Consider the following 14578-nt stretch of genomic DNA (forward strand, 5'->3'; position numbering starts at 1 on the left):
ACAGATGTCTTTTAGTTCTAGTTATATAGTTTTGTTCATCTTCTCTTTCCTTGTTGATCTTCTGTCTAGTTATTCTACACATCATTTAAAGTGGGGTACTGAAATCTCCCAACTATTATTGTTAAATTGCCTATTTTTCTCTTCAGTTCTGCCAGTTTTTGTTCCATGTATTCTATTTATTTATGTTTATGTGGTGATTTATTTCTGTTCCATATATTTTAGAGTTCTCTTATTAGGTTCATATAAGTCTATAATTATTATGAATTCCAGATGCATTGACCCTTTTATTATTATAAAATATTCTTCCTTGTCTCTACTAATTTTTGTCTTTAAGCTTATTTTGTCTGATTACTATAGTCACTTCAGCTCTCTTTTGGATATTGTTTGCATAGTATATCTTTTTCTATCTTTTTACTTTCCATCTGTTTCTGTCTTTAAATCTAATGTGTCTATATATGGAATCTAAAAAAAAAAAAAGAAAATGGTTCTGAAGAACCTAGGGGCAGGATAGGAATAAAGATGCAGATGTAGAGAATAGACTTGAGGACACAGGGAGGGAGAAGGGTAAGCTGGGATGAAGTGAGAGAGTGGCATGGACATATATACACAACCAAATGTAAAATAGATAGCTAGTGGGAAGCAGCCACATAGCACAGGCAGATCAGCTCAGTGGTTTGTGACCACCTAGAGGGGTGGGATGGGGAGGGTGGGAGGGAGATGCAAGAGGGAGGAGATATGGGGATATATGTGTATGTATAGCTGATTCACTTTGTTATAAAGCAGAAACTAACACACCATTGTAAAGCAATTATACTCCAATAACGATGTTTAAAAAAATAAAAAATAAATAAATCTAATGTGTCTCTTATAGATAGCATATAGTTGGATCATGTTTATCTCTGCCTTCTGCTTGAGGAGTTTAATCCACTTATGTTTAACGATTTAATGTAATGTCTGCTATCTTGCTATTTGTTTTCTTGCTAATGTAATGTCTGCTATCTTATTAGGTCTTTTTTGTCCCTCTATTCCTCCATTACTGCCTTCTATGTGTTAAATAGATAATTCTAGTGTGCGATTTTCATTCCCTTTATGTTTCTTTTACCATATTTTGGATGGTAAGTTATTATTAAGTTATTTTCTTGGTGGTTACTCTGGGGATTACAATTAACATCTTAACTTGTAACTATGGATTTTGTTTTGCTTCACGTTTCTTCTTGGATTTGAATAGTCTAGTCAAAATTAACCACAGAAAAATAAAAAAGAGCTTTCAACTCACAAACACTGTTTAGGTACACACTGGGAGGTCGCTATTATAACAAGCACCAGCCTCTGGTATGAACACTTACCTTGTCTAACAGTACGTTCTGCCACAACCTAAAGATACTGAGGTAACTTCTATCCCTGGCAGCAAAAGATGTGAAGAAAAACTGCAAAGACAAATAATAGGACAATTTTAATGTCATGGAAAAAAAAGGGAAAGTATCTGTCATGACAGTCTGCTGTGACTTGATATGGTCAAAGCAAACTAGTAGGTCACCATTGCCTACTTTATATACTAATTTTTGTTAACTTTTTCATTATAATAGAAAAAAACCACGTAACTGGTGCATGAACAAGGTGTCTTTTAAAATTGTACCTTACAGCAAAATAATTTTATCAATATTTACTAGGGAAAGCAGCTTGAACTGGGTAGCTATTTACATTCATTGTAGTTTAATTATTAAAATCAATCTAAATAAACTTATGAAAACAATTTAAATTTTATTTATTCTGAACTTTGCAGAGAGATATGATTTGGTGGCTGTTTGAGCCAAATATACACAAAGAATAAGAGAAAAATGCAAGTGGACTTCAGAGATAGATTTATTTTAAGGATCCTAATTTAAAATTATATCATCTTTCATAGTCTTCTAAAAAAATCCAGAAATACCTAATCTCAATTAATTATAGATATGAAACACCCATGTTAACACTAAACTTTGCTTTCAAAGTTGTATAAGAAAAATAGCATACTTCAATCTATAATTCCATGTTTGCTTTTAGCCCCATCTCCTCCTCTGCATGTAAATGATTTTGCAAAGTCATATCTTATAATAGGCTTTTATGAGAAAATATGACAAGTGGCAGCACTAAATACAGTCTCTCAGTGTATCGTCTCTTCTGATCCCCTAGTTAGTGACTTTGCATGATTGACTGGCTATTTTTAGGAATGAGAAAGCTCAGTTCCATTTTTGATTTATTAAATAAAATGCCAAACAAAATAGTATTTGAGGTATTTATATTTTTCATAGAAAGATTTTAAAGTAGTATTTTACCAGTTAATAAACTGAAACCTACTTTATATAATATTCTTCAAAAAGCAAAACTTTTTATAATGGGGATATATCTAAGAGCTCTTCCAAACACAATTACACATATAATATTGTGACCTAATGATCACTATTTACTACCCTTTATCTCCTTTTCTTAGACCAAATTTTAATAATCTTACAACCTTGTATGTAGATATATAGATAAGAAAAATCTCCTAGTCCATCTCTTTTTCACCATGGTGTTATGCTTACTAATCCCACTTTTTAAACTAAATACTTTGTTATCAACTTTATCCACTCTTATATACCAAAACCACATTCTCAACTCCTTAACACTCCCATCTTTCTGGGCAATCTATGTAAATTACCATCTTATTTTATTCCTTGTTAGATATCCAACTTCAAAAATTTACTAATATATCTTGCTTCAATAATAACCTTAGAGAGTTCCCTAGTGGCCTAGTGGTTAGGATTCCAGGCTTTCACTGCCATGGCCTGGGTTCAGTCCCTGGTTGGGGAACTGAGATCCCGTAAGTTGTGCAGCGCGGCCAAATAATAAATAATAATTATTATTATAATAGCCTTAATTTATGAGGAGTTCTGGATAATGATATCTCTAAGCTGCTGGGGCATAGAACGTATGCTAGAAACGAAAACAACTAAAAGAAACATGATTAACCTTCCCTTAACCATATAGTACATGGAGGGATAAATACTTAGTAGTGTAGATTGTTTTTCTCCATGATGATGGTAAAAGATCACTGAATCAATACAGTGAGGTAGTTAGGACCAGTGTCTCTGCAATTAAACTACCTGGGTTCATATCCTGGCTCTACCACTCAGTTCTATGACTTTGAGTCACTTTTATTTTCTTTAATTTCCTCATCTACAAAATGAGGATAATTTCAGTAGCATATTTTTGTGAGAACTAAATGAGAAAATATATGTAAAAAAAACTTGGCACAATATTTAGAACAAGTATGTTCGGCAAATGCTAACTGTTGTTATCATTATTAAAATTTAAATGCTTGACTCTGAAATTCCATTACCTATGTGAGAAAGCCACAAATGAGCTTAAGAAAGCATGGTCAGACTGTTCACCACAGCTCTGTTTGTAATAAAACAACGGAAGTGAACAATTAAGGAAACCATGGTAAATCCATTCTATGAAATATTATACAGCACTTTAATAAGCAGAGATAGGCCAATCTATATGTGCTAACCTGTGACTCCAAGAAATAATGTTAAGTTCTTTTTTAAGAAAGGAAAACTGACGAACAACACATATAAGATAGCATTTACTTTAAAAACAAAGCAAAACTATATGTTTATATGTATGTGTATATATATGTAAATACAAAGGAAGAAGGTCTGAAAGGCCTGAAAAGATATATACAAAACTGATAACAGTGTTTGCCTCTAAAAAAGCAATGGGATTGGGTATTACAGGCATGGAAGGAAGATGTTAGTTTTAGAACTGTTTGATGATTTTCTTAAACAATGCAGTGTGTGTGTGTATACATATATCGACAAAAATTCAATAACAATCAAGCTAAGAAAAAAAGAGAGAATTTTATTCAAGCCAAACTGAGTATTATAACCCAGGAGACAGTCTTTCAGATATCTCTGAGGACTGTCCCACTAGTCAAGAGTTAGAGATGCAGTTAGACAAAGAATTATGTATCATATTAACAGGTTAACATTATACATAAAGTTCATCAGAGATGTTTGGTCAGGTGTGCACATACAGAGCAAGCCTTTAGGTTCATTGCAACCCCCTGTATGGAACAGGAAAAGAAATATTAATCTTAAGATTACAATGCTGGCATCTGAAAAATGGGACCGTTCTCCTGCTCTGAGGAAGTCTGGTTAATGTGTAATGTAGATGAACATTGCACACTGGGAAAGACTCATCCCAAACGGGGGCATGTTGGGGTGCGTTATGTGTGTTTCAATTCTGACTTAGTTTGATTGTCCTGCCATTGAGAAATTTATGATTTTTTTCCTCATCACATACATTTATTGTAAAATTAAGAATAAGCTTATTTTAGGTCTTGTTCCCTTCCTAAACAGGTTGGCCCTAAAGCTGTTTAGCGGAACAGAGGAAAGCAAGGCATCCATGCTAGAGGTAAGGGTAGGGGCAGAGGAGCTGAAATAGCCCAAAGCAGGGTGTCAGCACCAGAAAAGAATGAGGAGGTTGTCCATGTAGAAGGGCTGCCCTGTGTGGAGTACCAGAGCCCAAGCAGGGTGAGGAGAGCTTTTTCAGGATGAGAGCCCTAGTGTGGTGGTGGGATGGGCAGCAACCTGACTCTATGTGTCAGAAACCAAGTGTAGGGGAGGGGCAGCAGAGGAGATGAAGATGCATTACATACAGGTCCACTGATCAAAGTAAATATATTACGGATAATGGGAGCCTGGTTTCTCTCAGTCAGGGAAGGGAGTTACAAATACAAAAGGGAAGGGATTTCCTTGGCGGTCCAGTGGTTGAGACTCCGCACTCTCAATGCAGGGGGCATGGGTTCCATCCCGGTCAGGGAACTAAGATCCCACATGCCACATGGTGCAGCCAAAAAAAATGAAGGGGAAAAGTAAAAATAACTCTGTATTGTTGGACTGGAAGTAGAGGTATTTGTGTGAATTGGTGGTTTGTCATTCATAGATAGATAGATAAACGTAGATGTATAAGTGGGAATATATGTGTGTGTATTATGTATATAGGTGTATAATTTATATATATATTGTATATCCCCTTGTTCTGCCCAATTAGAGGGCTCAAACAGTGATACCCTATAGCAGTGAACAAACTGGCTTCTAAATATCAGTCTCCCCTAAAAGAAAACAGGACTCCTTGGAGAAATGGCCGATTCCAGGACTGAGGCAGAGAAAACCTGTAACATCTTGTGCTAAAAAGCAAGAAAGTGGGCTTCCCTGGTGGCACAGTGGTTGAGAATCTGCCTGCCAATGCAGGGGACACGGGTTCGAGCCCTGGTCTGAGAAGATCCCACATGCCGCAGAGCAGCTGGGCCCGTGAGCCACAACTACTGAGCCTGCACTTCTGGAGCCTGTGCTCCGCAGCAAGAGAGGCCGTGATAGTGAGAGGCCCACGCACTGCGATGAAGAGTGGCCCCCACTTGCCACAACTAGAGAAAGCCCTTGCACAGAAACGAAGACCCAACACAGCCCAAAAAATTAATTAATTAATTAATTAATTTAAAAAAAAAAAAAGCAAGAAAGTGCTCAAATAATGCTGAGAATAGTCAAAAGGACACCGGAGCCAGCTTGAGGGGGCTCCCACTGGCCAAATTTGGGACAATTTGAGCATCAAAATAAATAATGATAGCAATGGATTATAATTCATTGAAAAAAATAAGAAGCTATGAGGTCATATTGATATAAGTAAATAAATGAATAAATTTTATGAGGCATAGTATATTTACATAGTTTCAAAGTAGTTGACCACAAAACATTATTACGAAGGAAAATAGACTAACTTTACAGTACAGTCTGGCAGACACCACCTTATTCAAGTGATCAAAGTGAATATCACCAGTAATGGTACACAATGGAAAGAAGAGAGCATCACTTCTGTGTTATTTCTGTCAAAATTGTATAACTTAAACTTGATCATAAGAAAATATCAGACAAACACAATTGAGGGATATCCTACAAAACAACTGACCTATAATCTTTAGAAGCATCAAGGGCATAAAAGTCAAGGCAAGACTAAGGGACTAGTCCAGAATAAGGAAATTAAAGAGCATGACAGCTAAATGTAATAGGTATTTCTGAACTGGGCCTATTTGCTATAAAGGATTTTATTGGGATAATTGAGGAAACCAAAGCGGGTTTGAGAATTGAGCAGTGATAATGATCAATGTTAATTTCTTGAATTTGATGGTCATGTTGTGGTTATGTAGGAGAATGTCTTTGTTAGAAATACATGCTATGTTTTCTTTAAACACATATTAGGTTCATTTCCATCTGCTATCTTTTTGGGGGATGAAAAACTCCCTAGCTGAAATATGTTTGCTAATAAATGTAACTTGAGATTTTTCTTTGAAATTAAACTGTAAAAATGTTAAACAAAAAAAAAAAAAAAAAAAAGAAATACATGATAAACTATCTGGGATCATGTCTGGAGTGGTAAGTCTTCAGAGTGACAACTTATTCTCAAATAGTTCAGAGGGGAAAAGTTCTTTGTACTGTACCTGGCAGTGTTCTGTAGGGATGAGATTGTTTAAAAAGAAAACTGAAAGTGCATGTGAAAGAAACTTTACAAGATTAAAAAGTATCATCATAATGATTCAATCTCATGATTGTGTTTCTCTCCCCTCTCCCCTGCTCTCTTTCCTCTTTTCTCTTTCATCTTCTTCCTTCCTTCCTCCTTTCCTTCCTTTCTTCCTTCTTTCCTTCCTTCTTCTTCTCCTTCATTCCCTTCCATACTTTCCTTTTTTCCTTCCTTCCTTCCTTCTTTCTTTTTCTTTCTCAGCATTATGCTTCTAATGTCACATACAGAGCCCGTATCAATTTTCCAGGTGGGTAGAAAAAGATTCTTCATACCAAGAAATGATGGATATTGCAGGTGGATAATAAAAATGATGGCAGTTAAAGAAAATCACCATTCTAAAAAAGATTGTAGTGATTATGTGTTTACTTGTATGCTACCAAATCTCTGTTCACTCTGGTTTTTATTAGTTGCTATTGTGCAGGTATTATTGACCAAAGAACGATCATGGAATTATAGGGTATTTAGAAATAATAAGGATATTTGCTAAGGCTTACCCTACCTCTTATAATGAAGAAATGAAAAATATGGGAGAAAGTTCTCTGTAAACTATAAACTGCAAAAAATTTTAGCAGTCATTTAAAGTTAGGCACCAATAAGTATTTAAGTATACAGAAATCTAGTATTAAATACTATTAAATATTCCTAACTCCAAGAAGAATTGCTTACATTCCCAACATTGATGATCAGTATGAGGCAGATTTTCTCCACATTATGTTACAAGGCAAAGGTAGAAAAGTTTTTCACCTTTTCACCCTCTGTAAAGATCTGGATAGCATTTGGGATGAGTCGAGCGGTCTTCTCCTTGGTCATAAAGGTTATGTTCTTTAAAGCAATAGAAATCTAAACACACAAAAAAGAATAAAAAATTGCTAAATGAATTTCTCAGAAACATACACAACACAAAATACCAAGTATTACATCAATCTAGTCCAGAATATTCAGGTGAAAAACCTAAAGGAGTTAATAAGCACATGCCCGCATTCTCTGAGATAAACACGGTGAACAGATATTCTTCCCTTCAGCAATTTCCTCCATCAGCTCCTATACCTAATATTAGGATAAAGTGTGAAAAGACACATGGGTATTTATGTTCCATATTAACACACACACAGACACACAAATACACACAAAAAATTCAGACAGTCTGTCACATAAGACATGCTTTTGGCAGCCAAAAGGAGGTATGTTCAAGCTGTTTTCAACCTGAAATCTCTTTTCCCAAATATATTAAATATATACAAATGGAGCTCAATGTATTAAGAAAAATATATTACACACTTATACTACACATAAATATACTTAGATGTATACAAGTATAGATAAATACATGTAACTTACTTTGAAATCTAAAGTACATTGTTTTCAGAAGGACTGTATACATTTCTATCTCTGCAACTATTTGTATCAGCAAATCAAATGAAAATACATCTTACTGTAGTTTCCCATCTGAAGATGTTGCTATAGAAACATAGCCAGTTTTCTGAAAGGTATAGTCGTCCCTGAAGCAAAATGTCCCTCTGAAGAGCACAAGCATAATCTACATTAAAAAAAAATAATAAGGAACAGCTTAGTAACAAAAAAATGTGGCAACTTCATAAATCTTATACTACTTGAACACATGGAAAGTCATCACTTTGTTCATTAGTTCATTCATTCATTCATTCATTCACTTACTCCTATATTTTGGGCACCACACACCAGATATTTTGCTAGTCACTAGGGTTACCAGAAATGGACCTTGCCCTCATGGAACACTGTCTAGAGGGGAAGGCATACAGTAAACAAACAGAAAAATAAGTATAATGACCAAAGTGTGGAGAAAGCTGAGAGCATATAGCAAGGGGTATACTGGTATGGGGGAGGGGGCAGGGAGAATATACATGGAAAAGTTCTCCAGAAAAAGTACTCTATAAACTGAGATCTGAAGATCAACAAAGGGTCAGCAGGAACATGGGGGAACAGCATGTGCAAAGGCCCTGTGGTAGAAAGAAACAACATCTTTGAGCAACTATACAAAGATCTCTTGCTAGAGAAGCTGGAGAAGCTAGCTCATGTAAGGTCTCACAGGCCATGGCAGAGTGTGGATTTTATGAAAAGCCATCAATGAGTTTTAAGTGGGAGGACATGATCAGATGTATGTTATTAAAGACCACTTTATTCACACTGTGAGTATGGATTCAGATAAATCAGTTGGAAATCCAGGGGTGAACTGATGGTGGCTCAGACCAAAAGATGACAGTACTAGAGAAAGAAGTAGTTAGATTCAGAGATATTTAAGGGGTAGTACTGATGGGGAATTGGTAACTAATTAGATGTTGGATGAGGGTGAGGGAGGGAGCAAGGATGACTCTAAAAATTGTATACATTTTAAGTTTAGTTTCAAGTTTGATCCTCTCTACCTCAGCACTAAAATCCAGCAAAATCAAGAGTGCTCTGGTAAATGCCACTGCCTACAAGCAAGTTAATACCATGCCTCTAAGATTAAGACCTGTCTCTGTGACTAAAGTAAATAGCATTGCTAAATTATTAATAATATAAGATATAAAGAGCTGCTGTGAAGAGATTTAGTTTAACTGACAAATTTTAAAACTATATAAAGTGGTTAGCAATTTTAGGAAAAAGTTATTGAGGTTATGAACCTTAAAATATTTAAATTTGCTCGTGTTAAATTTCTAAGGAAATACTAAAAATAGAACAAAGGAATGCAGTCTTTCACAGTGCTTCCTTCAGCAAAACAAAACTGAGATGCCATCAAACCAAAAAGAAAAAAAAATCCTAGTTAATAAGCAGATTAAGTTACTCATTTACTAGTATGCATCTCTAAAACAGGGACGGGGCTAAAGGTTACCTTGAAGTATCCTGAAATTTTTATCTAAAGCACTGAAACACTTTATTAATTCGATGCTTCTCAAACATCAGATCAGAAATACCTGGTAGACTTATTAAAATAAAGATTGCTAGGCCCTTCCCTGAGTTTCTGATTAAATACATCTGGGCTGGGGGGAGAGTCGGCACGTCTAGCAAGGCCCCAGGTGATGCCAACTTTGCTAGTCTATGGACCACACTTTGAGAACCGCTGCACTATTTTACATTAACTCTATTCAAAGCTATGCTAACATTTTAACTTAAGACTAATTGATACAGATTGACAGATTTTTTCCAGTGGTTTTTTAAAACAGTCTCCCTAAAACAGGTGTGTTTTACTGTAGTAAACTTATACCTCATGAAAATTGATTTTTTGTAAGATGGTTTCCTAGCAATGTGTCCTAGGCAAGAAATGAAAAAAAAATTTTTTTTTTAATTTATTTTTTTTGGCTCTGTTGGGTCTTCATTGCTGCGCGTGGGCATTCTTTGGCTTCAGCGAGAGGGGGTTACTCTTTGTTGCGGTGCGCGGGCTTCTCACTGCGGTGGCTTCTCGTTTCGTAGCACGGGCTCTAGGCGTGTGGGCTTCAGTAGTTGTGGCGCGCGCAGGCTTAGTTGCTCCGCGGCATGTGGGATCTTCCCCGACCAGGGATCGAACCCGTGTCCCCTGCATTGGCAGGCGATTCTTAACCACTGTGCCACCAGGGAAGTCCCAGAAAAATTTTTTTAAAGAGCAAAGGGATTTTACTTTGTTTTTGCTCCCAATTTCCCTACTGATAAACAAACATGTACAACAATGAGCACTTCAGAAGGCAATATTCTACCTGACTTGAGTCATATTAACAATATGATTCACCTAGAATTGAATAAGAAAATAATGTTTGTCAAAAATTGTTTTATGGATTTTATAACTTTATCATTGGTTATTGGAAAGTTAGAATAAAATTAAGTAAATTAACCAAGCAACACAGTGAAACAGGAGAGAAGAGGGCACGGTGCAACCTTTAAAAGAATGACAGCCCAAGGACACGACATAAACTGATTAGAACCAAATAGGTCCAAGATGGCAGACGAGTCCAACTTCCACCAGACCTTGAGCCTCAGTATACGCTCATTGTAGCACATCAGCAAGCCAAATGACATACCCACAGGCACCATGACAGTTCCAAGGCCGACCATAAAGGTCAAAAAGTGGGTGGTGGCCCAATTCCTGGAAATCCCCACTCCTTCCCCAAAATAGCTGGAATACTCCTCCCGCTCATTAGCCTATGAAATTACCCACCCCTATAAAACCTGACAACCCCATACCCTGGTGCCACTCTTGCCTTCTGAGATCCCAGACTCTGTCTGTGGAGTGTGTTTCTCTCTAAATAAATCCACTTCTTACCTATCACTTTGTCTCTCACTAAATTCTATCTGTGACAAGGCATCAAGAACCTGAGTTTCATTAAGTCCTGAGACCAGGTGTGTGATCTCAGTCAAAAGACCCTGGGTTTGAGTCCCAATCTGAGTTACAGTTTCAACAGGTCACTTTGATGTGTGCATTAACATCAACTTACTAGTTATTACATGATCAATTTCAGCACAATTGAATGGCTCTAACACTTAAAAAGATTTATTTTAATAACTATAATATAATAAAGGATACCATGGAAATATGTACAAAGTGTTATGGGAATACAGGTGGAGTGAATCAGCACTATATACTTCTGGAGTAAGCTTGCACAATAAGTAGTATACACATATTTAAATGAACAAGATGTACTATTTAATTTTACAGAATTTAGGCATATCTCCATAATGATGTTGAATTAAGAGAATGTGTTTTTAAACAATAATGTCAGGAAATATACATCCCAAAGTATTCTTTTCTAGCAGCAATCACCTTTGGGAGCCCAAGAAAGCTGATATTGCTTAAGAAAGACTCTTTGGAACAACATTTTTAGGATTGATTTCAGATTTAGTACGTAAACAACAAAAGATAACCATTCTCATTTTTTATACTTTACATTTTTTTTTTTTTTGGTTTTTTCCCCCCCTTTGCTTTTTACCTGAGAAAACTGTAAGGGTAGATACAAACTGAAGAAGAAAAAAAATTAATTTTCCCTTGTGAAAAAGGGAAAGAGACCGCCCCCCAACCCCTTAGAGCATTTTCTTTAGAAAGCTTATAAATTCTTTCTCTGCACCTGTGAGACGTGAATCTTTTTAAAAGTAAAATAAGGGCTTCCCTGGTGGCGCAGTGGTTAAAAATCCGCCTGCCAATTCAGGGGACACGGGTTCGAGCCCTGGCCCGGGAAGATCCCACATGCCGCGGAGCAACTAAGCCCGTGCGCCACAACTACTGAGCCTGCACTCTAGAGCCTGCGAGCCACAACTACTGAGCCCGTGTGCCGCAACTACTGAAGCCCACGCGCCTAGAGCCCGTGCTCGGCAACAAGAGAAGCCACCACAATGAGAAGCCCACGCACCACAATGGAGAGTAGGCCCCACTCACCGCAACTAGAGAAAGCCCACGCACAGCAACAAAGACCCAACGCAGCCAAAAACAAAATAAATAAAAATAAAATTTTTAAAAAAAGTAAAATAAGTCTCTTGCCAGTTTAATAACCCAGGAATGTTTTCTCCAGGACCTGGGAGCCATCTCTTTCACATGTAAACATCAGGGAAGATAAGACCCCATCTCCCAGTTTCTGTGAGTGGGTAGGAGCCTAATTTCGGTGGGTGCCTTGATCCAAGTTGCAAAACTAACTCTTATCTTTAAGAAGTGAGTTTATTTTTCCTTCAGATAAAGCCAATTAGCTAACACAGCCGCCCCAATTACCAGATGAATTTAGGATGAACTGATGTCACATATGGTGCTATCAAGTCCTCTTACTTGAGGACTAGTTATCATTTTTTTTTAGTAAATTTATTTATTTGTTTGTTTTTATTTACTGGCTGTGTTGGGTCTGCGTTGCTGCGTGTGGGCTTTCTCTAGTAGCGGTGAACGGGGGTTACTCTTCATTGTGGTGCGCAGGCTTCTCGTCGTGGTTTCTCTTGTTGCAGAGCACGGGCTCTAGGCACGCAGGCTTCAGTAGTTGTGGCACACAGGCTCAGTAGTTGTGGCTTGCGAGCTTTAGAACGCAGGCTCAGTAGTTGTGGCACACGGGCTTAGTTGCTCCATGGCCTGTGGGATCTTCCCGGGCCAGGGCTCGATCCTGTGTCCCTTGCACTGGCAGGCAGATTCTTTTTTTTTTTTTTTTTTTTTTTTTTTTTAAAGGATTTTTCTTATTTATTTATTTATTTATTTATTTATTTTTTTTTTTTGGCTGTGTTGGGTCTTCGGTTCGTGCAAGGGCTTTCTCCAGTTGCGGCAAGCGGGGGCCACTCTTCATCGCGGTGCGGGGACCGCTCTTCATCGCGGTGCGCGGGCCTTTCTCTATCGCGGCCCCTCCCGTCGCGGGGCACAGGCTCCAGACGCGCAGGCTCAGCAATTGTGGCTCACGGGCCCAGCTGCTCCGTGGCATGTGGGATCTTCCCAGACCAGGGCTCGAACCCGTGTCCCCTGCATTAGCAGGCAGATTCTCAACCACTGCGCCACCAGGGAAGCCCTGGCAGGCAGATTCTTAACCACTGCGCCACCAGGGAAGCCCAGGACTAGTTATCATTTATCTTTAGAATATGTAATGCTTGTACCTGCCTGCCTATATAAAAGGGTGAGATTTCTTTCTGCCTTCACAATGTCTTTTGCAGATTGCCTGTGATGCACATCACATTCTACTTTAATGTTTATTCAATAATAAAACCAAGTGTTTTCTTTCTCTTTTACTTTTGTGGAGAGGTTTTCTGCGGTGGTAGGATATTTTGTTTTTAATTATATTTTCCCAACACAACATTTTCCAGCATGAAAATCTGCCTTGTTCACTCATTTAATCAGAGAAGTTAAAAAATGTTTTAACCAATGACATCACTGAAGAAAGCATTCTCCCAAGGTGAATACATTCAAATCAACAAACATATTTAGCAGTGTAAATATTGTTATTTTAGTACAAAACTAGTACATAGAACTTCCGGTCTAAGTTGACACGTGTCTACTTCCCCTCTTGCTCCAAAATTCCTTTGAAATGACAGGGAAGACGTATGAAAGAGATTAAATTCGTAACAATGCTGAGGGGTGGGTATAAAAACTAGAAGTTTTGATAAATTTTAGAAGACAAAAAGTGGATACAAATGTATAAACCAGTGTAGAGAAAGCCTCAGCTCAAAAAATATACGGGAAGGCTGCAGCAGAGATAACAGCCACTCTTCCCTATGCCACCCCAGAGAGACTTCACACTTAGAATCAGCAGGTACAAAGAGGGATAGCTAGAACAGGGACAGATATCAAATAACTGCCTGGTGAACTCCCTATGGTAGAGGTCAGCCACAGTCACCCACATCTTCCAACACAGCGGAGTTGCTATTGCTTTGCAGCCTCATCATCATTTGGTATTGTCAGTTGTTTTGTTTTTGTTTTTTAATTTAATTTAATTTTTTAATAGTTTTTATTTATTTTTGGCTGCGTCAGGTCTTAGTTGCGGCACGTGGGATCTTTTGTTGAGGCACGCAGGCTCTTCCTTGTGGTGCTCAGGCTTCTCTCTAGTTGTGGCATGCAGGTTTTTCTCTCTCTAGTTGTGGTGCGTGGGCTCCAGGGCACTCGGGCTCTCTCGTTGAGGTGCGTGGGCTCGGTAGTTGTGGTACGTGGGCTTAGTTGCCCCAATGCATGCGGGATCTTAGTTCCCTGACCAGGGATCGAACCCACGTCCCCTGCATTGGAAGGTGGATTCTTTACCACTGGACCACCAGGGAAGTCCCTGTTTTTAATTTCAGTAAGACTATTAGCTATGCTGTTTATTTAATTGTGCTTTTAATTTGTATTTCCCTATGACAAATGATAGTGTGCAATTTTTAATATGCTTATTTGCTATCCATATATCTCCTTTGGTAAAGCATCTGCCCATTTTTTAATTGGGTTGTTTGTGTTCTTACTGTTAACTTTTAAGAACAGTTTCTATTCTGGATGGAAGTGTTTCTTTAAAAAGAAAAAATCAGATATGTGATTAACAACTGTTTTCTCCCTGTGTCTTATATTTTCACT

At 37.7% G+C, this 14578-nt stretch overlaps 1 protein-coding gene across 2 annotated transcripts in view; it reads right to left on the reverse strand.

The window, feature by feature from the left end:
* The window catches only part of GRAMD1C (GRAM domain containing 1C), a 103582-nt gene that overhangs the window by 52947 nt on the left and 36057 nt on the right, over positions 1 to 14578 (reverse strand). For both annotated transcript variants that reach the window (XM_057546104.1, XM_057546103.1), the window contains exons 3-5: positions 8034 to 8137; positions 7345 to 7440; positions 1347 to 1427 (exon numbers count right to left, since the gene is read on the reverse strand). In XM_057546104.1, coding sequence (XP_057402087.1) covers positions 1347 to 1427; positions 7345 to 7440; positions 8034 to 8137 — 281 coding nt within the window. The remainder of the gene's footprint in view (positions 1 to 1346; positions 1428 to 7344; positions 7441 to 8033; positions 8138 to 14578) is intronic.

Source organism: Balaenoptera acutorostrata, chromosome 4 (genome assembly GCF_949987535.1).
Source record: "Balaenoptera acutorostrata chromosome 4, mBalAcu1.1, whole genome shotgun sequence".
NCBI lineage: Eukaryota > Metazoa > Chordata > Mammalia > Artiodactyla > Balaenopteridae > Balaenoptera > Balaenoptera acutorostrata.